Source organism: Gasterosteus aculeatus, chromosome 20 (genome assembly GCF_964276395.1).
Source record: "Gasterosteus aculeatus chromosome 20, fGasAcu3.hap1.1, whole genome shotgun sequence".
NCBI lineage: Eukaryota > Metazoa > Chordata > Actinopteri > Perciformes > Gasterosteidae > Gasterosteus > Gasterosteus aculeatus.
The window spans coordinates 10509217-10534307 of record NC_135707.1 but is presented as its reverse complement, the minus strand read 5'-3'; the positions used below and the strand labels follow the sequence as shown (position 1 = coordinate 10534307).

Here is a 25091-nt window from a genome sequence, read left to right as displayed (position 1 = left end):
ATCACTTTAAGACGGGCTATACAAGTCGCAATGGGCACTTTTGGGGGGGAAAACAGGCTCGAAAAAAAAAGCAGGGTCCTGTCTATTTTTTCATTTTTTTTTATTATTTAGGCAACGTCAGACCTGCATGTTTGAGGTAAGCATGCCACGAGGGAATACGTAGGAAGCGATTCCCTTTAAAAGGGACTCCCTTAACCATATCCCCACTCACTTTATAATTCGCCATGACAGTAAATCAATTCTCAAGCCTGGCCCCTTGGACTCCTCAAACCCGAGGTCCTCTTCCCTCAACATTCCTGCACACATGAATCACTCCAACTCCTGGCTTCTAGGAGGCATTTCCTGCCCGGCCCTCTCTCTCTCTCTCTCTCTCTCTCTCTCTCTCTCTCTGTCTCTCTCTTTCTGCCTGACTCCTCTGCTGAAAGCTGGGCAGGAACCCGCCGAGCTTTGATTTGGACCCAGAGGGAGGAGAGCTCGGCTTAACACAGAGTCCTGGCGACTGTGGGACCGCTACGAAAGAGAGAGAGAGAGACAGAGAGGGAGAGGGAGAGGGGTGGTGTTTGGAGATGCCTTCACACACAAGCGGGGATTTGATGCTTTATCCTTCAAATTTCAACGTGAGCAGTGGACCATATTCCAATGGCAAAATCGCTCTTAGCGCAAAAGACTGCCCAAAGGGAGAGTCCTGAGTTCAGGATTTAAGTATACATTCCCTCCGACAGATGTTCATTACTGTTTCAGTCAGAGACCACTTAACGTGGAAGATCATAACAGATAATGGAGAAAAAACGTGAGTGTAGTGGGTCAAGTTCCTTAACAAACTCTATGATAACTCTCAAAGTGGATAGAAGAGCATTCAAATGTTTCATGGCAAAAATGTACACGATGGGAACATGAGTCGGCTCTTCAAAGCTGTACACCTGTGTGACATTCCCTCTAGAAATCATCTTTGATGCTAAATCTAAAGTATTTTTTACACACAGCTTTTTGTCAGTTGAGAAGACTCTAAGATCAAAGCAGCTCTTAAAAAGAACGGTCTAAATTGTTTTCATATTATATACACAAAAGTGAAACGTACATATTTTACAGAGACCACTACACAAAAATCACAAACAGAAAGTCTTAGAGTGCGGGCTGCAGCCGGGTGAAGAGGGGTCATACGTCATGAAAGGGAGAGCTGGCCTACTGTGCAATGGCTGCTGTGTGTGTGTGTGTGTGTGTGTGTGTGTGTGTGTGTGTGTGTGTGTGTGTGTGTGTGTGTGTGTGTGTGTACTGTGTGCGTGTGTCTAAACTGAAGGGATGTAGATGCCCATCTTTGTCGAGACTTGGTTTATCTGTGAATGTTGCGAGTGTGTGATCTCATCCTCTCCCCCCCCCCTCTCAGATCATGGCTCTTATCACCAGCCGTCCTTTGACCTGGTGGAGATACGTGCTCTGCTCGGCCTCCATGCCCTGAGCGGCGAGGGCCTCGTCTTCACTGTCAGCCGGCTCCTCCTTGACCCTGATGACCCCGTAGTGCACGTCGGGGAGCTCGCCGCTCGAGCCGCTGCTGCTGCTCAGCGTGTGCTTCCGGATGACTCCTCCGGGGGGCAGCCTGTCCTCCTGCATGCTCTGTGGCAGCTCTCTGTGATGCTCCTCCTGCTCTTCCTCCGATTCCTGCAGGTGTGCGCTGGGCTGACGTAACTGCTCGATGGACTTGGATAGCAGCTGTGCAAAAACACAGGCTCCACGTTAATGATGATACCCTGCAGCTAATGATCTTTGGCAAATCAAACATTCATCAGAGCAAAGCAAAAAGAATAGGCAATGGGATTTCTAGCACATGAACAGCATTACGCATGCAGTTATAGCCAAACACTTGAGCACTCTGAGCTTCTTTACAAAACTATCTATGGTGAACATTTTTTTGGAAAAGTATGAATTCGCTTCACAAGTGAAAAGGGAAAAAAGCGTTGTCAGGTTGTAAAAGAGACTGTTCTTCTATTACTGGAACAAAAAACACTTAAGTGGATTAACCAAGATCAGAATATCTGGCCTATTATAAATCCTTTTTTCTCATGTAAACTGTGGCCATCGTTCAAATTCAAGTTTTTGTCGTACTTACATAAAAAATAGTTTAATCAATTACAGTATTCATTTGTTTCAACATGTTGGGGGCATCAAAGCATGTTACAAGTAGTAGAAAACTATTGTGAGGTACATAGATATGCACGTAGAAATACAGTCCGCCAGTGTCTCGCAGATTAGCTACTGTAACGATGCTAAGACCCCTTCAGTCGGCCACAAGAGGGCTCCGAGACCCGGAGCGCCTGCCCCAGCTGTCTGCAGCCTTATATAAATACCCGTTCAGCTATAAGAATTAGCCTCCTTTGCCTGGCATTAGCAAACACTCTCCATACCACTTGGTAAACTCCCTAATCTCTTGTAAATTTCCATCAGTGCCCCCTATTGTTGCCGGCACAGAAGGGCGTTTAAAAACAACCGGAGACCAGCGGCTGCTGGGAAATTAATTAGGGCAATGTTTCGGATATCCCTCTCAATAAACACAGAGGGCTCATCCCCGATTAGCGGCCATTTATAACCTCCACTTAGAGAGGCTTTACTTGCGATCTCATTGGCCTGAGTGATGATGACGCTGGACGAGATGTCGCAATTATTCCAAAGCGCTCTTCAAGTCGAACGCAACTTTTCAATAATTCCGGCTGATGTTAATGAACAGTTGTAGTTCCACAGGAGGAATTCCAACTAAAACGGTTTGGTACAGTAAAAACTGAATCTGTGCTTGTGTTGCTTTGTGCTTTTTATGACTTCTGGGTTGAGAGTTGCTCTATAGTTCCCATGGCTCCGGCAATGGGATACATCAGTGTGTGAGCTCACACAATGCTGCCTTTCACAGTGTCTGCCACCTCACACACGTCCCTCACCAGAATAATTACACTCTGTATATAGCGAGGTCACCTCGGCCAGCTAACAGAAACACAAATATTGCCTCAGAGGAACAAAATGTATTCTGGGCACTTTTTCGTTGATTTGAACTTAGCAGAATTGAATTTCACAGAGTTAGCATGTGAACAGCACTGATGCCTTAAGCTATGATAACAGAATTAGTGCAGGCGGAGCATTTCTTCCCCATTTGAAGTAAGGCAGAAGTTCTTTGCTTTCGCAGAAATAACAGCAGGATTCTTGCTTTTACAAAATGCTATAAATAGATCAGCATTTGTGTGCTCAAAATGATTAAATCAGACTCCCTGCAGTAAGATAAGACCTCCCGAGACCTACAAGGGAAAACGGGACGTCTGCCAATAGAAATTTGAAAGTAAAAATCCTCCTCTGCGATTTGGATATTGATGGACGGCGCAATACCTTATTTATATGGATCTGCTGCTGGTACTGTTTCTGTTTCTCCAGGAAGTGCTGGTGTTGCTGCTGGATGACAAGTTGGGCCAGTGTGTTCTGTGGCAGCGGCGCTGACTGGGTCCTGTTCAAGGGCCGGTGTTTGGGTAATTTCGGCCGACTGCTGGAGGGGCGATCCTTCATGGCCAGAGGGGACTGAGGGTGGGACGACAGGGTGCCCTGGCCTTGAAAATAGAAATAAATCAAAACCGGTATTAGGATTCTATTCATTTTATACTGTACATTACTTTTAATTCATAGCGTGACGATATATATTGGACTGCAAGGTAATGTAACGTAATCTGACCAGCAGAGAGCATCTTCTGCTGCCTCATCTGCTCCTTCTGCAGGAGGTGTTGGAGGAGGGCCTGGTGACTGGGGCTCACTTTAGACTCCAGGCCCGTCTGAAGGGGCACAGGGCCCAGCAGGTGCCCAGGCAGCCCGTGCTTGATTTCTGTTGATCTGTCCCCCAACCCGATGGCGGCCTGAGGGAAGAAACAAAGAAGATGCAAATGCTGTGCATTGGGCTGGTTTGTTACTTATAATCTTGTGACGGCAATGCAACATTTAACGGGGCATATTCAATCCTACAGTTTTGTTTTTGTGAATGAAAATTATTCTTGTGGCTACAAATCAGGCCGTGACGAAATCAGAGACCCTCAATGCTAAGAGGTTCCTGCAACTGATGAACAAGCCTCTGTGGAATGGGCCAAGATGATACATCATGTGCCGCGTTATCAGGAGTTGCACTTGAATGGACTTGGCCTTTTTAGAAAGCTGTGATAAATGAGGTAATAGGGGAAGATAAGAGCATGCCTGACACGAGACACTGGGGAACAATATTTATCTAAGGGTGATAAAATCATTTGGGGCCAAAGGTCAGTGACCTGTGGTCACAAAGAGAACTTAGACAGCCACTGATGGGACGTTTTACAACTCTCACTGAGCAGAAAGCCACAGTACTGAGCCACAGTATTAAGCATGTTTGATTTCATGTCAAACAAACATGAGTATCCAAAGACATGAAATAAAATGATCTGTACTCACACTTATGGGTGAGGATGCAGTTGAAAGCCCCAAGGAGATGTTTGGTAAAGAGGGAGAAGTGTAGAGGCTTAGCATTGACACGGAGCCCTCTGGTCGGAATAATCTCGTCTGTGAAGGCCATCGCTACATCAAAAAGCAAAGGAAATAAGAAAGAGAAAGATTTAGGAGAAGGCAACAGATTTAGAAATCCTACTATGGCCCATCCTACTAAGGCAACAAGGGCAGTGGCACACACATGAATGCACTATGGGAAGGAAAGGAAAGGTTTGAGTTTTTGTAGTGGTTGTAAAGGAGCAGCAAGCGTTTTCCTGGAGCTTCACAGAATGCCACCAGAGAGGTTGACACACTATTATAATACCTCTAAATCAGCCCCCCCCCCCCCCCCCCCCATCGGCCGGCTGCCTGTTCCCACTCCGTGGTCCCCACCCCCCGAGGCCACTCTCTCAGAGAACAGCGCCACTGGGGCATACATCCTGTACCCAGCTGAGCAGCGGAGCAGCATGTGGTTTTGGAACAGCCATGTTTATCCTTGCGACCCCTAGCAGCACTCAGTGACCTGTGTGTGGATATCCGGCCCATATTTGACTCAGGGGAACCGTTCCCTTTGAAAAAGGATACCTAATGTAACGGTGCACAAACATGCCATTGCTTTTGCAACAGGCATGAGGTCCACATGCAGCCCCAGCAGCCACCAAGGACTTTCTAGCTCGGGGGCCGATACAACAGCAATCATGTGTGTTTGTGTAGTTAGCTTGTGGGTGTCTTTGGCTACCAGTGCCTGGGATATCAATCAAACTCCTCAGTTTGTACGTTTCCCCAAGCCCCGAACTTCAACGCCATGTCAGGGCGTCTCCCCCTGCTCTGTGTCGCTGATCATCCCCGGGAGTGTAAACAGCGACGGTTAAGGAAAACACAGCTGCTCTGTAAAGATTGTTCAGAGATGCGTCATATCTGCCGCCCTCTATAATGACTCGCTTTGTGAGCTCGGCCCAAGGGGAGCTCTGGTCAGTAACTCAGCCATGAACCTATTGGGAAACGCCTGCGAAGCACTCAAAAGAGGCGGGCGGCCAAGACTATGACAGGACTACAATGACAAGCCAACGGTAACCTTACAGCCAAACTAAAGAAAAGTAAAAAAAAAACATGAAGCTGATTGTTCAGCACATCTGGAAGAAAAGTGTTGAGTAGAGAAAATAAAATGTGCAGCATTCATTTCTACTTTTGTTTTTGCACTACATAATGTGTCATCTTTGCACAAGCAAACTCGGGCCTAATCAGACATGTGTGTCAAGCTGTGCCTATTTAATGTCAGTGTGGGGAGTCATTTCAATGCAGTGCAATAGACTGAGGACAACCGGCTGCTTTTATAGCTGGAAACAGGAATTTGTACTCATAAAAATATAGTTTTTAATATTCAAAGGATTTTCTTGCAGTGCAGCAGTAGGACGTTTGCTTCATTTTTTTAGCCAATGAACAGTGCAAGTGATTTAATAACATACCTCAGTTTTTGTGGTAGTAGGCAGAGAGGAGGGTCCATTTTCAGCCCCCAAGGCACTGGAGGCCCCTATGGGAGAGCTCGGGCCGGAGCCGGGGGCACTGTTTGTGGGCGTGGAGTCTGCGAAACATCAAGGAGTTAGACGCGGAGTTACTCACACTCTACACATCACACACACCAAAAACATGCACGTGTACACAACAGTTCCATGTGTGCATTCATGGCTGCATGATTGCAATGGACTTTTTACATAAAAAGGCTATTCGCATAATGTGCTACTGAAGTGCAAAATTATTATGCAGCTATGGAACAAAAACACTTCACAATCACAGGCATGCATTGTTGTGAGAAAACCCTTTAGACCGCAGATAATAATATGTAGACAATTATTGGATATGTGGAACAGGGAAAGATCAAATTCAACAAAATTGCCAGCAATATAACATACCCATTAGCTCCAAAGCCCTCTTCTTGTAAGGTGTCATGATGTGTCCGTCTCTTCGCTTGAGCATCGGGCTGCTCCTCCTCTCTGCTACCTTCTGCTTAAGTCTGGATCGTACCTTCAGGTTTGGCTCAGAAGCTAAAAAACAGAGAGCAGACATTTTTTTAGGTCAATTCACAATATTTGGACAACAAAGAAGCCTCATCAGATGGAGATGAATTATACGGTTGTCAGGATGTGCTTTGACCATTTTTATAGAGTTAAACGGTTCTGCTTTTATATAGCCTGAGTTAAATCAAAAGAAAACAGTCACGTCGTAAAATAGCAGAAGACTAAAAGAGACGTAAGGAGACTATAAATCAGTTGGAGAAAGAAGCAATGTTCTCACGCTTTGACATCAAACTATTTCAGTTTCAGTGAAATTTAGAGCATGTTTCAGATGTATCAAATGAGTCAGGATTGGGCCCATTTCCACCTCATCTGGACTAAATTAGGCTGAGCAACACAGGCTCTAAGTGGAATAGTCCGCTACCTGCCGCCCTGGTGACCACAGTCTGATACAGTAGCAACAGTTAAAATAACACAAAAACAGGGCAGATGTTTCAGGCCTCTCTACACCCCCCCCTACTAATGCAAAACAGAGATACCCAAATGCACAGTGCGTCACACACACCTTGGCCTTATTGATGTAGGCTTGGTCCATCGCTGTATGCAATATAATTCAAAATGGAAGTATTGCTTCTAAACAAGTAGTATTAATTAGGACTGGTGGACATTCAGTAAAAATTGGCATTTTGTTTCACTTGAAATGAATGAATCCTGTCTGGGTTTTTTTCAACCTCAGTCCAACACGCATTGTTACACACAACAGATGATCTCCAAAGTACCAAAACAAAGCCTAGTGTGATGACAATTCAACAGGTTGATGAAAGCGGTGAGATTGGCTCAATAATAATAATACAAAATAATCATTTGACTGAGGCCAAGACCCACCTCACACACTCAAACAAACTAGCAGAACACATTAAAGCTGCTCGGTTGACTGAAAGCCAGAACACAACGCTGTATTAAAGTTATGTAAACCTGTTACACAATAGCCAACCTGTTTCAATTATTTAGCTCAGATCAATAATTAAATATGCCTACTGCAATGTGTACAACGATCCATAGGGAAGTGGGGCCGTGACGCGGGAGGAGGAGAGGGAGCGGCGATGGGGGGCAAAGCTCGGAGAGTGGGCTGGATGCTGCTATTTTGGGCCTTTGTCAAAAGCGGCGAAAACCTTCTTCCCTAATACGTGGCACAGACCTCTAATCCTGTGGGTGTGAGGTAGAATGAACGAGAGCGAGGGAGGAAGAAAAGAAGCAGGAGAGATAAAACGGAGAGAAATAGCTTGCTGGGAGTCGTATGAATCTACTTCACGCCCCGCTGCCTTGCTTTCTATTTTTACACACTACTGCCACCAAGCTACGCATCCCAATTGGTCGCCACGGGAACGCCAGGCAGCACCTCAGGAACAAACACTTTTCCCCCTGGTCTCCATGGGGGAAAAGAAGAACGTCTCTGATGTACGATGCAACAGGCGGTAATGATGGCGGCTACAGAGCACCTACACCGAACACCTGGGTCACTTCTGCTACAGCTTCTCGGTTAACAAAAACATGCACTAATGGCGCCAATATACCGGAGTCGTAAATCAATCACCGTGTTACATCTGAAAGTGGTGCTGTGGGGCTGGTGGCTGTGCAAGTGAATGTGTTGTGCGAGTGCCTGTCTCCATTAGAGCCTGGATCCGGACAGATGGCCTGAAAGCTGAGGTGTGTGTTCTGTGCATAAAGAGCCTGCTATGTATTTTTCTGATTTAAAGTGGTCCTGAAATTGATGAATAGTAATGGTCACCGTTTGCTGTTCCTTTTTAACAACGTAATTGCTTGAACACAAAACTGAGTTCGTAACCCAAATAAATCTGAGATATTCAGTGGTTTAAGATTACCGACTTAAATCATGTTTGTATTCTTTAAAAGATCAGGTAATATTCTCATGAGGATCCGAACACACGTTTTACTTTGATATTCTTTGTGCTTTGCAGCTACATTTTAAGGGATTCTTTTTTTAAATCATTCCTGCACCTGCTGAATGCACATATTTGGTAACAGCGTCAGAGAGGGTGTCGCACTTCCTGCTGCTAAGCTGCAACTATTCCTGCCACAGACTATCGCATGGCCTCGGTCGGCTCTATTCTGGGCCCTGGAAGCGAAATAAAGAGGATATATACCAAGTAAACAAGTTAACTATGTGACATTCTTTGAACTGCTTTTTGAATGGATGAAGTAAAGCCAAAGGCAGTGCAGCTAAAGTGTGTTTTTTAAAGCATGACTTACGGGACACAAAAAACAAAATCTCAAAGCATAGATTGTCTTACTGAGAGGGAACAGCTATCATAATGTACATAACTGAATGTTCAAATATAGTGTGCTTGAAATGGATTGAGGTTAAATTACATTTTAAAAGATACTTATTCACCAAGCGTTCTGCAATATATATTACGTGCACATCATAAACCCTGTTGTGAACTTCAACCAGAAAACGAGGGTCGCTCGGCCTTTGTCGCCGAATAAAGCCACGGGGGAGTCCGACGCGGAGCATTCGAGTCATCTCCACTTTGTTTTGAGAGAGCTATCTTTACTTAAACAAAACAGTCCTGTCGAGGTTCATCCTGCCGGTGCCCCGCTCAACTCTGCAACACCTGCCAATCAGCTATCAGTGACAGCTCGTGGCTCAGGGAACAACGCTACCTTTGTGTGTCCCTCTCGGGTGCCGTGCTCTCGGAGGACCTTAATAAAGACAGACAGGAAGTGGGGGAGGAAGGCCTAAGCAGGAAGTGACCACATATAGATTCAGGAATCTGAAGAGCAAGAAATAGTTTTATCAGCGCGGGAGAGGCAGGCACAGAAATGGGAGAGGTGGTTTAGCCGCGAATTAAAAGGATGGAAATGTCCAGACTAAAATGTTATTTGTTTGAGCCTGCCGCTCTGTATTTACAGTAACTTTGCTATCTTTTAATACTCTTAAAGTCTTAAGTTGGTTACCCCTTTCCTTCTAAAGACGTCCCAGAAATGTCTCTTGGCATTTTGTGTGTAGATGGAGTGATTGAAAGCCTTCATTTACCTTTTGAATATTTTTCTCGTGCCATGCAGTAACTTTATTTCACCTATTTTACAAGATATATTTCCTTTGCCTGATCTCTAAATTGTACAGACATACAACATGACGAGCCTACAGTTAAACACCTCAACAAGTATGATTGTTTTCCAATGTAATAAACAGTGACACAGACAGGAAAAGGACATAAAGTAACCTCATTGCACGTATTTAGCTTAGCGAGCTCGTGCTTGCTCAAACCAAGTGGCAGGAATCATTCTTATTTATACAAGCATTCCCAAATTTTAAAACCAACAAACCTGAGCTGCTTTTTGGTGGGAACCTGCGTCTTTTCAAAATAGCTTTTAAAGCCTATAACTCAGGAGAGATTAATCCACTTTAATTCTCCCATTACCCACTAAACTGCTAAAAGAGGCTTTGGAATTTGGTTTATTATTGTAACATAGGCACAAATGTAGCAAGTTAACTTCAGTACAAATAACACTAATTCAAATTTAAACTTGTGAAGTGAAAAACAACAAAACAATTTCACTCTGTCGTTACATGAGTGTTTTTAGAGTAATCGGGGCAATAGGAATAAGGAAGGTTTAGGTTACTTTTCTGGCATGCGTCCCGTCTTATGAAGGTTTTTGTGTTGAGCCCTTGAGGGATGCAGAGGAGGGTCTGGGGTTATAATGGGCCTAACTGATGTTATTAACAGGTCATCAGGACCTCAGGAAATACTCGGTGCACCGACCTCTTGATTGACAAAGGTCACAAAGACACACGCTGTATTTAAAACGCAGCGCAGTAAATGGAAAATTACTAATGGAGGGCAGCGTCTTTATGTTCACATCTCTTTAATTAAGTCTTTGTATTAAGTCACTGTATGCATGAGCATTTTTGCATTTGAATGTCTGCGTTGTGTGTGTGTGTGTGTGTGTGTGTGTGTGTGTGTGTGTGTGTGTGTGTGTGTGTGTGTGTGTGTGTGTGTGTGTGTGTGTGTGTGAGGGAGAGATTGCGTAAATAGCGAACCTGTCTTTCTCAAGGGGAAGTCGTCCTTGCTCTCTATGGGCGATGGCAGAGTGTACCGGCAGGTGGGGGATGTGCCCCCCAGGGGCGGAGAGCTTTGGTCCAGAGATGTGTGGTGAGAGGACCTAACCACACAAAAATACATCAATTTCATGGTGACGTAGAGGACATTTGCATATTTATATCGCACTCTACGAGGCTGAAAGAGAACTGAAACTACTCACGTGTACCAGAGTTTTTGCTGGTGGATGAAAGAATGATTGAGTCCGTTGCTTGCAGGGTCCTTTGCAGATTTGCTCAACAGAAACTCTTGGAGTTTCTGCTTCACCTCGGTACTTGCAACCGCCCCTGTGAGGTCAAAAGACGGGACCATCAGGAGTGGGGTCACCGTAGGGCTATGACTCTTGATATATTACTGCCTAATAGGAATCAAGCGGTAACCATATTGTAACTGTTTCTCTCACGTCCTTTTTCTTATATCGCAAATAAATAACTGCAATTCAAACCGCCTTGCAGTACATTCATTCCTTTTTTTTCCTCTTTTATTTATAGTTCCCGTGGCAGCCGCAATTTATGTATGAACATCTCCCCCTAGTGGACCGAGAGCACTGTATTAGTTTCAACTGCTGTGATCCTGCAGAGAGATGTTCTTTCCCATTTCAGGGTTACAGTTGCAGGTCACAGTTTCGAATTACCTGACCAGACAAAGTCATAAATATCTCTATTATTAGCCAGAAGGTAAAAACAGAAATGAAATACTATATCTCAAGCTATTTTCATCGTGCTATTGAAAGACTAAATGTCACTGACCAACCGCATGACATCAGATGCATGAACTGCTTGAGCGCCAGTTTATCATCTTCATGTTTGTATTGTTGGATATTAATATAAATTGCTTCTCCACTGAATATCTAAAAATTGTGGCAAATATAATCTAATCTATAAGCATTACTACATACAACAAGACCCAATATGGAAAACGTTTTTTAATTGTCTATTTTGTAGGGAGGATACTCAAAGCTTCAGTTGTGTTGTTTTGATCACAGCACTTCAACAGAAGTTTCATCAAATATAATTGTGTGGATGTTTCAAATATATTCATGTGGATTTCAGAATTAGTAACTATTGCTGTTAGAAGATATAAACTAATAATCTAAGGAGGCTTTATCTCAATAAAATGAAAGGTTATGGCTATTTTAACGCTTACGAAGGCTATATTGATCCTCAACACAGTCGGCTGTAGATACAATAAAACATTCACATCCAGCTGTTACATGTATGCTTTTCCTAGACCCCACTCTGTGCTAATACATTAAAATAATAGTATAAGGGTTAAGGTTAGAATTTGTGGGCCTTGTGTTCACTTTGCATTGGGGCTCTCAAAACACCTCATTCCAGCCCTGAGTTTAAGGTGATGATGGCGGTGTGGAGCTCGTACCCTCTCGGGAGCGCTCCTTTCCCCTGAGGATCAGGCTGGAAACATGCTGCTCCCGCCGATTCCTCTCCTGCTCCTTCTCCTGCTGGCTCTGCTGATGCTGCTGCTGCTGCTGCTGCTGCTGCTGCTGCTGCTGCTCAAGACGACGCTCCTTCTCTGCAAGTTCCTGCTGCTGTTTCATGGCCTGGAGTTCATGCTGCAGCTGAGAAATATGCAGGCGTCACCTCAGCATGAAGACATTTCATAAATACAGAGGATTACGTGAGTTTCTGTAGCTCCCGTTTTCCGGTGATGGACCATTATGTCGCGACAAAAGCCACAATGTTCTGTAATGCATTGCTCAACACTGTGCCCTGCTGTGCTTGAGTTGTCTCTTCTTTTGTGCACACTGTGATGTGTTGTCCCGGGCCTTAATGTGTTCCACTGATCCGCACTATGCCCTGCTGTGTTGTGCTCTACTGTTTTGTACACTGTGCTGGGCCCTGCTGCGCTGTGTCCTCCATGCAAACATTCAATGCAACGCTGACCTTGAGGTGCTCTTGGAGCTGAGCCTGGTGCTGACGGGTCAACTTCTCGTGCTGCTTCTGGAACTCGCTGATTAGTAGCTGCTTCTGGATCTGCTGCTGCTTCTGAATGAGGAGCAGCTCCTGCTGCAGCTGCCTCTCCCACATTCCCGGGTCAGAGCCTGACCCCAGCATCCTCGGATCGGTACGCAGGTCCAACGGAGACAGGGACTCCACAGCCAACGGCGCGTCTGGCTTAACGTCCACTGTGGCGGAGCGGAGCGAAGAGCAGGCAGGATAAAAGAGAAAAAGAGATCGGTCAGTCCCGTAATTGCACAGTTAGCTGAATGAATTTAGATTATGTGAGCATGGATACTGCGGGAGAACAAAACATGTGGTGTAGAGTTGGGTTTGGAAGGGAAATTGAGATTCTGAAGAAGAAACTTAGAAAGCAAAAGAATGAGCAGGGAGGAAAAATAAGGGTCAGAAATGTTTCTCTCATGATCCTCACAAACCTGCAATTATAATAGTTTCTATAAACGAACATGCGATCACATCCTTCACCAGAGTCTCCCGGGAGCAGCTGTGCAGCAGACTCAATAGACATTTGACACGAAATGGTGAAGTGGTCATAAAATATTAATTAAATAAATCCTATGGGAAGGGAGACCTTCTCGCAGTCTCAACCAAATGAATCATGCAGCCGTCCCTTGTTAACATAAATTAGTCGAGACAAAGAAGCTTGAGCCTGAAACCCGCGTACATTTGAGGATTCGTGTTGCAGTGATCTCTCCATCTCTGTTCGTGAGTGCAGATGCTGCAACGGGTGCATCTGCAAGAACTGCCTCCGTCTTTGACAACGACCTCCATTATAAGTAATTGCCAGATACAAAGTGGGAGGTTTTCCCTTTGGTCTCCAAGATCTACATATAGTTTATCCCACAGAGACAATCGATTGCCCGTTAAGAACGTAGGAGACGGGGCTGCAATCGTATTTTTCTTGATCTTTTTTATGCTATTTTTAAATCCCCTGAATCTTCTAAAACAGAAGTATTTCTTTGATTCATTGCTGATATCATTTATTGCCTGTATTTGATCAGGGATTAAATAAAAAGTTATGCTTAGTTATGCTGATCATGATGTGACATTCATGGAAGGGTATGCAGTGTCCGGACTGTATAATGTCTTCTATTTTCAGTCCAGAGAAATATTCAAACCTGCCTAAAATTCCAGTGGCCGGGGGAGATTTATTGAGTGCATTCATTGCTTTAATCTTCTCAAGGGTCACAATTGGGGGAACAAATACGAGCAGTGTTACTACACAACTTGTTCTTTGGAAGCATGACAGGAAAAATACCAAGTTACAATTTGTACGCTCACATAAATACCCTTTCTGACAGTCTTGTCATGCATTTATCCTAATAAACTATAATAATAATGAAAGTAGTTAAATCTGCCAGAGAAGCAGCCGCAGTTACAGCAGCCATTCATTAAGAAGAAGTGCCCTACTGGTGCTGTGAGGCTCACTGGCGCCCGTTTGTTTTTTCATGTAGTCTGTTTCTCATTGCCACCATTCCTTGTGTATGCGGCGGCGATGATTATAAATAGAAACATAAAAGCAAGTGGCGCAATCCTGGTCTGTGACAACCCCCACACCCTTGTATCCACCAACCCTAACTTGCCGCTGCCATGGCAACGCTGGCGACGTAATTATGTCTCCCCATCCTGCAGATATCGAGTCTCGCTGCATGTCATCTCTCTCCTAACAGTGGCAACGTGACATGTTGACGATCGCCTTCTCGGCTCTTATATAAGAAAGGAGTCCCCAGTAGAGAGAGCCAGATCGAAAGCATCGCAAAACCCTCCAACCACACACACACACACGCACACTGCAGAGATTCAGTGGCTAAGTGATAACTTGTCTTTAAACATGTTTGAAGAGAGAAGACAGCTAGAGGGGACTCCCGTAGTAAAATTGTTTTTCATCTCCGTTCTAAAAACAGCTTCCGTGAAACGACAGGGGAGGGCAACGGTTTGGCGAGCGCAGAGAAGCGGCACCTGTGGAACAAACCCTTCTCTCCTGACAGGGAATATTAATGTTAGCTTGTAAGTACAAAGGACTCTTGTGTAGCAGGCACTGTTGCAGGGGGCATGATGGGAACCTGTGAACCACTGAAGGGGTCAGAGAGTCAGACAGGCCCTGGTGCTACTTTTGCCTAATGGACCTAAATATAGCAACAAAAGACACCTGCTGCCTTTTAGAATTCACCACTGAGATATCTAATTAATCTGATATTTCATTCTGTTCCCTCCCTGCGACTGGCATTAAGGATCTCCACTTTGATCAGCACATCAAGCTGAGCCGCAATCACAAAATCTCAGACAGTGGTTTAAAAGGGAATGGGGAAGGAGGGGTGTGAAAAGCCTCCTTTCATCTTGAGGAACACCACAACAGCGTCATTTACCGGTTTTTCTACCTGTTACCGGCAGAGAGGACGGTGCCTGGAATGACAAGGTTGAGGAAACAGAATAAGGTCCTGAAGGGAGTCAGGCATTGTTCAAGCTCCACTGAAGCTCCTATCTGATGAATCATTTACAACTTACATCCTTGTGATTCACTGACATGGTTTTTCTCTCTGATTGAAAGATAAAAAGGTCAGAATGTGCACCTCTGCTCAACCGCAGAATACATTATACCTCTGCATCAAACTCCACAAAAATGAAGTCGCATACAACGTGCATTACAAATGCACTCTGAAACCACCTGCAACAAATTTGCTGTTTCTATATTACCAAAATACTCCTTTGGCAGAGGAGAATACGGAACCACTAGTATGGGGGCTAAATATAAATGCTTTTCTGAGCGGATCTTAATATAGACAATGTGCGAAAGAGTGTCACAGTTGCAAGGCCGCCTGCTCAATTTAACACGGGCAAAAATAAAAGAGCAGTACTGCATTTATGTAACTTTCAGGTCCCTTTTTGAGAGGATCACTCGCAAAGAACAGCTTGTCACCTCATATTCATCTGGTCCTGTAGCACCATTTTTAGCCCCTGAGTCTTCATATGAAGGGTAAGAGTGAGGTGCTTCCTGATTGGTGGGAGTCGCACGGACGTGTCTCTAGGGACTGGTAAACAAGAGATTTATGAATGACAGGTCCCACATTTGTTTATAGCACAAGGCAGCAACAAGCACCCTGCCCCATGCCCAAATTCCTCCCTGCGGAGCGCCTGCCGAGGGGGGATAGGGTGACTCATAGCCTGTGACCACACTCCCACTGCAGTGTCGCACCGCAAGTGTCCCCAAAGTGTTTATTTCTATAACCGATCTGCCTCTCATTAGCCTTGGTGGTGGTTGGAGTGACAATCACAGCCTTAATTTGAGATGTTGGATGTCTTTTTTTGCCCCCGGCCACATTAAGAGGCTTCCCACCCAGGAGAGAGACACACACGGCTACTGACATTACTATAACGTGTGAGGAGTAAGATATACATGGACACACGTTGTAGAATATTATCAGAAAGAGCCGTGTGCAGGATCAGGTTGGACTTTTTAGAGCGCCGAGGCATTTTAATGTTTCATCTTTTTTCCTGGCTCCCCAATAAATACCTGATAAATAGTTTGATAAATGAGTTCCTAACATTGTAATTGACTAATTGTACAGCCTCACAAGTTAGTTTGCACCTAGAAATAATATTGGGTGTCACTGAATAGGGTTAACATTATTAAAGGGTTGATGTAGTACAACAAACACATTGTGTTGGTGTATTGATTATAAACATGTTGCGTACCTACAGGGAAAGCTAAACGTCATTCAGATCCTATTTTTTAAAAGACATTTACCTTTGCAATAAGTATAATGGTTGAGAATGTCATAACTAAAAGCATTCCTTTATTGTTCATTAGTCTCAGTCTTAAATCTTCGCACCAAATAAAAAGTAAAAAAAGAATGTGTGTATTTTACACTTTTTTACAGATTTTCCTTACAAATGCTTTTTGAATTTAAGAAGATTGTGTGCATTCTGTGTGCACTTGAGATTATTGCTGATCTAAATTGCCCCGTGTGACACTAAAAATAGAACAGAGATACAGAAGATGTTTGAGGGCAAAAATAAGCTGATGCATGGGACTGCAATGTGGCGCTGGATCTCTCATTAAGTGCCTTGTTATTTTGAGCAGCTGGCATGTCTAAAGCAACAACAAAAAAAAAAAACAGGTCCTTATTTTTAAGACTCAGGCTCGTCCTTGCAGCTGAGCCAGAGCGGCGGCTTGCAGGCTACCTGCTAAAGAGAGACACGGGCTGAGCTGAACCGCCGCCGGCATCTCGCTCAGGGGAGCCGCGGCCCGGTCGTCGCACAAAACACAACAACTAAATGACGTATGTTGAGCCTCTATCCCAGCAAGAGCCAAGGAAAGAAACACATTCGAGATAATATCATTATTCAAGCCTCTGTGGACAACTTTGGCATTAGATCCTATAGCCGCAATACAATTATTGATAAATCCATCACAGAGAGTCAATGGCCGTAATGCTTTGAGCAACAGCAAACATTCAAACCATCGAACCAGGGGAGAAGCATCACCTTTTCATCGCTGATAAAAGACAAGCAATAAACTGTGCTCTTCTTTATACGACGGCGTATAAGGGAAAACACCATGCAAGTTAATCATTTGTATAACTTTAAAGCATTACCAAATTGGGCCCTTTAGTGGGGATCACTTCTAAAAACACATGGTGAGGCCCCCAGAATGGATACAGGATAATGACGACAGGACTTAAAAAGAGCAGCCATATTATATTACCTGATAGGCCTCATGTTGAAAGGAAAGTAATTATAAAAAATATACACTTTATGTGAAAACCCTTATTGTCAGAACAAAAATGCTGCTGAGACTGAGCCAAATAAAAACGGGATTATGCCCTTTAGTTGCACTCGAAACGTAACAAGGAAGAAGGATCTTATGAAATGGCAACAAGTTTGCTCTAGAAAACCATTCTCAAACAAACCATTTGGCCAACAAGCAGCACATCTCAAATTATAATCGTGACAATGCATTCATGTCCTAAGAACATGAATATACAGCCAAGTATTCAAACCCACCCCCATGTAAACTCGCACAAAGGCAGCACCGCGGTTGCATTTTTAGAGCGACGGTTACTCACTGTCAAGTGTTTCGCTACAAAAATGGAAAGAACAAATTAAACAGGCAAATGACAGAATTCTCTATAAATATCTGATCCGACCCGCTTGTTGTATCAGGAGCACGGCGGGATGGAACGATAACGCGCAGACGCCTAATCTTAGCAGGCTAATGCCATAAGCCGAAAATAACTCACCTAAGAATAGCTGACCCACAGAATAAGCGAGGAGCCCGAACCCGGGCGCTCGGGCCTATCTGTTGTTTGGCTGTGAGGCTTGAAGAAGAAAGCGTCTTGTGCTGCTCCCGTAGCGCGACGGTCAAACAGCACGCTCTATTGATGGGGCTCAGGGATGGAATGTGTCATGTCCCTCTCATCCCCCCCCCCCCCCACCCCCCCGTCTTATTTTTAAAATCTCTTCACATGTTTAGCCCCCGGGCCTCTGGATGCTTTCGGTCACATGTCCTGCTCGCCTGAAGTCAGGCTCTCGTGTGATGTGTGTGAGATTTTAACCTCAAAAACACTCAACAGTCGACCACAAACGTCTAAATGCACATCAAACAATCAGTTTGCGTTACTCGACATGTCGTCCCCTTTTTTTCTTTTTTTGTTGCTGTTGACCGGTTGTAGATAATGACTGAGAAGGTCACAGTACGCGGGGTTTTTTTTCCAGTAAATGAAGCACTCACATGACTTTATCCCTACTTTCTCATTACACACGCTCCTCAGCAACCCACATGCTGGTGTTTTGACAGAGCACAATGCCCCAACTCTGACGTCATTTCCAGAGGGAGACAATTTTACACATTTCATCAATAGCTACACGCTGAAAAGAAAGGTGTGACTCATCCTGGGTGAATAGATGTTACTCATAGTGATAACAGCCGTGTCCTCCTCAACTCGATTCTCCGGCCAAAGACAGAACAGTCGGTGACTGTGGTGAATATCCTCAACCCTTCCAGTTGTGCCTCCACTATTTCTGTCACAGCTGCTTCTGTTGCCCCCGAAAAGTGCACCGTGCACATGATGGAAGCTCGCAAAACACAACCTCCCCCCTTCATGTCCACACTCAACACGTTGGTAAACACGCAATGCATTGGAAAGGTATATGAAGAGGAGGGGGGGGGGGTCACTTTCTAACTCCGCACAAGGCATCTTCATCACACACTAAGTTCACAACCCCACAGAGAAAGACACGTCATACAACAGCGGCGTGCACCACCACGAGAGCAAAGTACCTGGATCGAGGAAGGAGAGCCTGTTCCTTTACTGCTTCTTTACGCACAGAATGCGCGACCGGCTGAGCGCAAAAGAGTTGCGAGAGAGAGAGAGAGAGAGAGAGAGCGAGAGAGCGTGTGTGTGTGCGGGAGAGACGCGCCGACGGTCTGACGCGGAAGAGGAGTAGGAAGAGATTCACAGAGAGCGATAGAGAGAGGGGGGGGGGGTCAGGGGTTGGAATGCAAAGAGGAAAGGAGGAAGAGAAGGAGGAACAACCGAGGTTCCTCAGGAGGAGGAGAAGATCCGCCGGGCTGCGTGATCACCTGAGTCGTTCACGTCGTGCATCTCGCTGCGGCCGGGCGGCTGCTGGTGGGAGACGCGCCTCTCTGTTGCGGGCAAACTTGACTCGCCCTCGTAAATCGTCTGCAGCATACTCCACTCAGCGCGCGGGTCTCATCGCAAGCACGAGCGTTTCGCTGTCACCGAGGAGACCCCCCCCCCCTCACCCCCTCCCTCTCCCTCCCGAGCTCCCCCCCCCACCACACACAAACACACACACACACACACACGCACACACACACACTCACTCCACCACGACGGCCGAGGGACTCTCTCTCTCTCTCCGCGCGTAAAGCGATAACACAAACTGCGCTCTCTGTCTGTGTGTGTGTGTCTCTCTCTGCAGGGCCGACACACTCCCGTGCCCGCTTCAATCTGGTGCAAAAAAAAACTCACACAGTTTTAGGAGAAGGTGTGCCAAGTCCAGCTTTTTGTTTTGTATTTTTTTTTCTCCCTCTTCAGACCACTCCCACTCCCTAATTCCTTTTTTTCTGCGCCTCTGTGGCCCTTTTTTTCTCCTCTCTCCTCGGAGACCGAGCGGAGGAAGGAGGAGAGAGAGAGAGAGAGAGAGAGAGAGAGAGAGAGAGAGAGAGAGAGAGAGAGAGAGAGAGAGAGAGAGAGACGGGTGTAGCTGGAGGAGGAGAGCCGTGGAAGTGAGCGCGCCGAGCTCCTCTGCGAGGCGGAGATATAAACGCCGGGGAGGGAGCGAGCTTCATTTGCATGGGAATCAACAACTGCGTGGCCCACAGGTGACAGAAATAGAACAATGGCCAGCCCTGGCTAAAAATAGGTCAGGCGAGGCGCGGGGATTGGAGCGGCATTGATGCGTTTAAAAATACCACACCAAACACAGCTGTCTCCTTCTGCTCCCGCCAGAAGCCATGTCTCCTGACTCCCTCTCTGCAGATGGAGGCTCGATTCCTCTCCTTCTCTCGCTCTCTCACGCTGTTTGATTTGTTGCACCTCACTCACTCTATTTGTGTCTGCGTGTTGTTCTCTCAGGCGCACGGGGTTGGAATGATCCATCGGTGCCTTGTTGTGCTGAACGTTCACCTCCGCGCAGCACGTGTGATGTGTCGAATGTGTACGCAGGGTTTGTATTTTGTAAGATTCACAGGAACTGATGTTCTTTTGGTAAAACACTGTGAGAGTGTAACCTCCCTGCATTGGCATGGTGTGTGTGTGTGTGTGTGTGTGTGGAGTTCAGTGTGTATCCAGGGCAGTGGTGCTCAGGATGCTTTCATCCAAGAGAGCACATCTGTAAGGTGCTACGACAGCATCATCACTACACAAACCTCTCACATTGGGTCAAGAACACTTCTTTGGTAAAGAACTACAGTACACAGGTAGAGCATCTGGGGGATTTGAATATTGACTTTGGAGGACCAATATCATTGTATGAGCCTTTCAATTAATCTTCCCAAACTCCCAAAGTGGCCACGATCCATAGTAAATATAAAGTGAGTCCATCCCATAAACGTCAAGTCAAATGTTCTATCTGACCGCTGATGCAGGGCCGGGTTTGTGGCCAAGCAGTCTGTGCCTTTAAATTTTTCATCTTCCTTCATAATTTGACCTGTCCCCCAGCCAGGGGCGTGGAGCCAGCACGGCTATTTTTAGGCCCTCAGCTCTGACGACTTGGCTAGAGAGACACCGAGAAGGTCTTTTTACTGTGTTGTTTCAGCTGGACAAACATTTAACCCCTCAATCCTTTTATCACAGAAAAACCAGGAGGCCAAGAAGGAAATGCACAGCTCGCAGGCCAGACGTTGAAGTCAGAAGCTAATGTATGATGTGGTGCTGCTTCATTATTCATAAACAGCAAGCAAGATAACTCATGTATTAGTTTTGATCTCTCACTAGAATTCTCAAATCTTAAAACGTAATAATACAAAAAAAATGTAAATGACATTATTTGTAATCCGTCTTTACTGTTTTGAATAGCTGAAAGGATGATTTTCACAGTAATGAGACATCTATCCAGAAGCGATCTCCGCTGAGTGACACATTTCAGTTGAACACATTTAGCAAACTCCTGATCCTTGCAGATTAGTTTTGGCAGTCAGGATGGATAAGATGTGAGAGACAACAAGCCTTCAAGTCCGAGGTAATGATGGCTGCGGACGCGGAGCTTCATCTGTCGCGGTGTCTGTCTCCAATAGGCATAATTGATCAAAAGAGGAAGTAAGGATGTCACATGAATAACAATTATCATGACAATGGAATTCCTATTTTTATGACATGACAATGTGATTTTGTCTTATACCTTAAAATAAAAAGGACATTTTATTTATTTAATTTTATATTTATTTGTAATGTGGTTGTTTGCTAAATGTTCTGCAAAGTGTTCATAGTTTTGTGCCTCATTTTGTCTTAATATATACAATATAAGAAATCAACCTTGTTTGTCCACACTACACAGTACAGATGAATAATGAGTTCCCAGAAAATACCCTCGGTCAATCTGACCTACTGCTCCGTAAAAATGAATAAAACATTTTTAGAAAACAGAAAACATTTCCATGGGACTTCGTTAGCAACGATTAACCTACACTTTTTATTTATAACTGGCTTCCTGAGGCTGATGAGGGATTGTGGGATTGGAAATAGCTCCATCTAAAAGGCAGGGTTCAGTAAACCTGCAATGTGGCAAGCCCATTATAGCCGCTACTGCGTCACTGGCGGCCTTTGTCTACTTTAGTCCTATTAAAGCATTTAAGTGTGAACGTCAGTGTCCCTGCTGGAGAGCCACTCCGCTCTGCCCTCCGGGGGCATGGGCATGACTGTCTGTCACCTCCCTCATATCAAACACAAACTCTCTGCGTATGTGTACCTGCATGTGTGCATGTTGTCACATGGGGACACTGACGTGGAGCGGGAGAATATTAGAGATGAGGGAACAAGTGGGCCGGACCAGTCAAGGGCCTCTAGCACTTTCCAAACTTGAAATGAAAGGCCATTATAGATGTCGGTCAACACAAACACAGGCATCCACACGCACAACACACAGTATTTTTATTTTTTACTAGAAATACAACAAACCTCAGCTCATTCCATTCCATTCTGTTTTTATGGGTCCGTGTGCACCAAATACGCCAATTCCCATTACCACAATTACTGTACACATCCAAAGTTCTGTTGCTTAGTCCCCATATAGCGCTGCCGCCTTGTGACACGCTGTGCATGATGAAACCCAGCAGGGAGGCAGCCTGGAGAAGGAAGGGAACTTAAGTGTTGCAACCAATATGAGGGATGGACAAACTGTGCTCCTCACAACTAATTCAACCCTGCGAGGAAATTATTTTGTTCCCTTAAAAGCGGTTGGTCCGTGCGTGGGAGGCAATGAGTCAGCCATGAATGTTTTTTCATGGGGGGGGTTGTCGATTGTAAAATAAATTCATCACAGTAGTGTTACGTGATCTCAATCAGTCTGCGAGAATCTGTTTTAATTTCTTGTCTCCCTGCCTGCGTGGATGCAGAGTTTAGTCATGCCGCCCTGCAAGGATTGTGGCGGATGTGATCAGTTTGCAGAGTCCTTTAGTCAGAGGGGATGCTTCTCCCAACAGGCCGCATACCAACCGTAACCTCTGACGTCACCGTGCAGCTAAACGGCCATGACTTTCTTTAGTGGCTGCTCCACAGCTCTTGGGGTTCGCCCTGGTACAGGAGGGAAATCTCTCCACACCAATTACCTCAATGCCAGCCATCTTACTTACATCAGCGTCTGATGGGTCCCTGTTTCTGTCTGCGAAATCATTTCTCGATCAATTTAGGGAGTGAGGGCCGTGGCTATCGTGCTGCAGCGGTCTCTCATTGTGCAGCACAGCATGCTCTATAAGCTTTTCTACATAGGTAAAGTTTTGTTACTTCAAACAGCCCATTTTCCTTTCACCTTGCGGTCAGTCTCATAAAAGCACAAAAGCATTACGACTGTTGATTTAACGGTAAAATCCAATTAGCCTGTACATCTGGAAGTGTTATGTGACGGCGTTTCCCCACTAATGATTTGGGCGCTCTTGTTTTTATTGGGTTACTCTGTCTGCCGTCCTGTGGCATTTCCTGTTGGGCATTCAGGGTAGTAAATGCACTTAACAGGTTAGATCAAATAACACGAAAAGCATTTAAAGGCAGCCATGTTTTGTGCTTAATCTTGAAATATGTTTTGCAATGCAGCTGACACCGCTGTTGGGTGGAGCTCACGCAGCTTTAAATGTTTCTCTGGATGGAGAGGCCGGATATTAAAAAAAAGACAGAGATGTCGTTCTTCAGAGGCGGGGGGATGAATCAACATAAATCCTTGAAATTAGAAAAACAAAAAAAATGTGTTCATTCAGATTTGAGAAAAAGTTTGAACCATTATCAAGTTTCAGAAAGACAAAGCAACCATTTATTGTGTGTTGACCTTGAGGCCAGTTTACGTTCTAACTTTGAGTAGATCTCTGATGCCGTGCTTTTATCTGATGCCCTAGGCTTTCTAAGAATAGATATGGAGCTGTTGGGCCCCGTAAAGACAAACTGGAAACAGCGGGCGGCTCTCAGTATTTTTCCTGATCAATATGCTCATCTCTGTTAGAAAACATCGATCGCTGTTTGTATCTAATTGACCATGTCGTTGTTTTACGTCTGACCTACATTCAGTCATTCAGCCCCATATGCAAGCTCACTCTGTGCTCCACATGGTCCACCTCGTCCAGCACCTTCTTTCAAAGCAACACAAAACTATGGATCTTCTAACAAAATTCACTAAACACTAAAAAGATTAGGATTGATTAGAGCCTTTGAAAGACGTGCAGGATCTACATCACAATGCCTTCAGGAGTGGTCTGTATCAAAGATTACAATATGGTACCTCTTCATATATTCAAACGTACCAACAACTATACTGATCCTGACCAAAGGTTAGTCGGCAAAGCCCACCTACTTCCTCATAACCTTGTAGGTAGTATGAAACTGAATGGGGCGGAGCCATAGGGTACGCCTGCAGGGCTTTGTACCCGGGTCATCAAGGAGCACTGGGGCATGTAGGTACATCAAGAACCAACCAGACACACACCAGCCTTTTTCACGTGTCCTGTGATGTCCCAGTGAGCACAGACCCTTAAATGAATCTGTGCATTTTCAAAAGATAGAACCAAAGGAACGGATACGAACATGACGCCCTCGCACATACTGTATGTCCTCAACACCCCGGGAACAAAGCCGCGGACGCCGCCACGCTGCATGTAGAGTGTGCGCTCACCACGGTGGGAGGCTCTCTTGCTACCTGCCGATAGGTGTGGTAGATGCACTCTCAAATAAGGCATTTCTTGCATATGGACTTTAGTGGCCTCACTATCTCCAAAGCACATGTATAGCAGCCCCTCAATCCATGATGGAAGGCAGAAAAGAGTTTTCTGAAAGGACAAAGGATGTCAAACACCAACGCGTGCTGCCAGGTACAATGTTGGGTTGCCACGTATTCGGGAGGGGCATCCTGATTGGCCAGCCACTCTCTTAATATGATAACAAAATATATATTTTTGGTATTCATATTTTATTAACAAAACCCTTTTGATCAGCCTTGTTTGTCCTTTGACAAGTTACAACACTGTCAATCACAGAAATCAGATTCTCTATTTAAATACGGCAAATCTCACTTTAGTGACCTAAATCCAAAAAGCACTAGAAATAACAACGTACGGTAACTAAATCAAAGCTTCAGTTGTTTAATAGGTTTAGCGTAGAGCTTGACCGTTATCCTGGATTTGTCAATGACCTTTAAAGACTCAAACAGCACTCCATTCATGGATTGTAAAGGAAATCAAGTTTACTATGGGAAGGGCGGGCTGGCGCTTATTGTCCGAGCCACTTCCACCTACGCTACCACTTCTTTACTTGACCGCAGCACAGTCACAGCCTCCTGTGGTG

The 25091-nt window shown here is 45.0% G+C and overlaps 1 protein-coding gene across 5 annotated transcripts; it reads right to left on the bottom strand.

Moving 5' to 3' along the window:
* Nucleotides 1–984: 984 nt before the first annotated feature.
* On the bottom strand, nt 985–19714 carry hdac9b (histone deacetylase 9b). 5 transcript variants are annotated; one of them, XM_040165430.2, is made up of 11 exons: nt 19581–19714; nt 12511–12752; nt 11987–12185; nt 10773–10896; nt 10552–10673; nt 6384–6515; nt 5940–6055; nt 4441–4563; nt 3701–3878; nt 3364–3578; nt 985–1707 (listed from the first exon to the last, which is right to left on the bottom strand). In XM_040165430.2, exons 2-11 carry the CDS (start codon nt 12679–12681, stop codon nt 1381–1383), a joined length of 1707 nt encoding a protein of 568 aa, XP_040021364.2. In that variant the 5' UTR covers nt 12682–12752; nt 19581–19714; the 3' UTR covers nt 985–1380. The 5 variants fall into 5 exon arrangements, with proteins under 5 accessions (XP_040021364.2, XP_077951249.1, XP_040021362.2 ...); XM_078095123.1 differs by lacking the exon at nt 19581–19714 and adding an exon at nt 19169–19516; XM_040165428.2 differs by lacking the exon at nt 19581–19714 and adding an exon at nt 18866–19305.
* Nucleotides 19715–25091: the final 5377 nt, after the last annotated feature.

Bases quoted from the DNA above. Each gene is read 5' to 3' on its own strand.
- hdac9b (XM_078095123.1), bottom strand. From the start codon at position 19,277: ATGCTGCAGACGATTTACGAGGGCGAGTCAAGTTTGCCCGCAACAGAG. The intron at 3,879-4,440 runs GTGAGTACAGAT...TTCTTCCCTCAG, and splicing joins CTGCATCCTCACCCATAAGT to GCCGCCATCGGGTTGGGGGA. The intron at 1,708-3,363 runs GTATTGCGCCGT...GTTTTTGCACAG, and splicing joins AGCAGATCCATATAAATAAG to CTGCTATCCAAGTCCATCGA.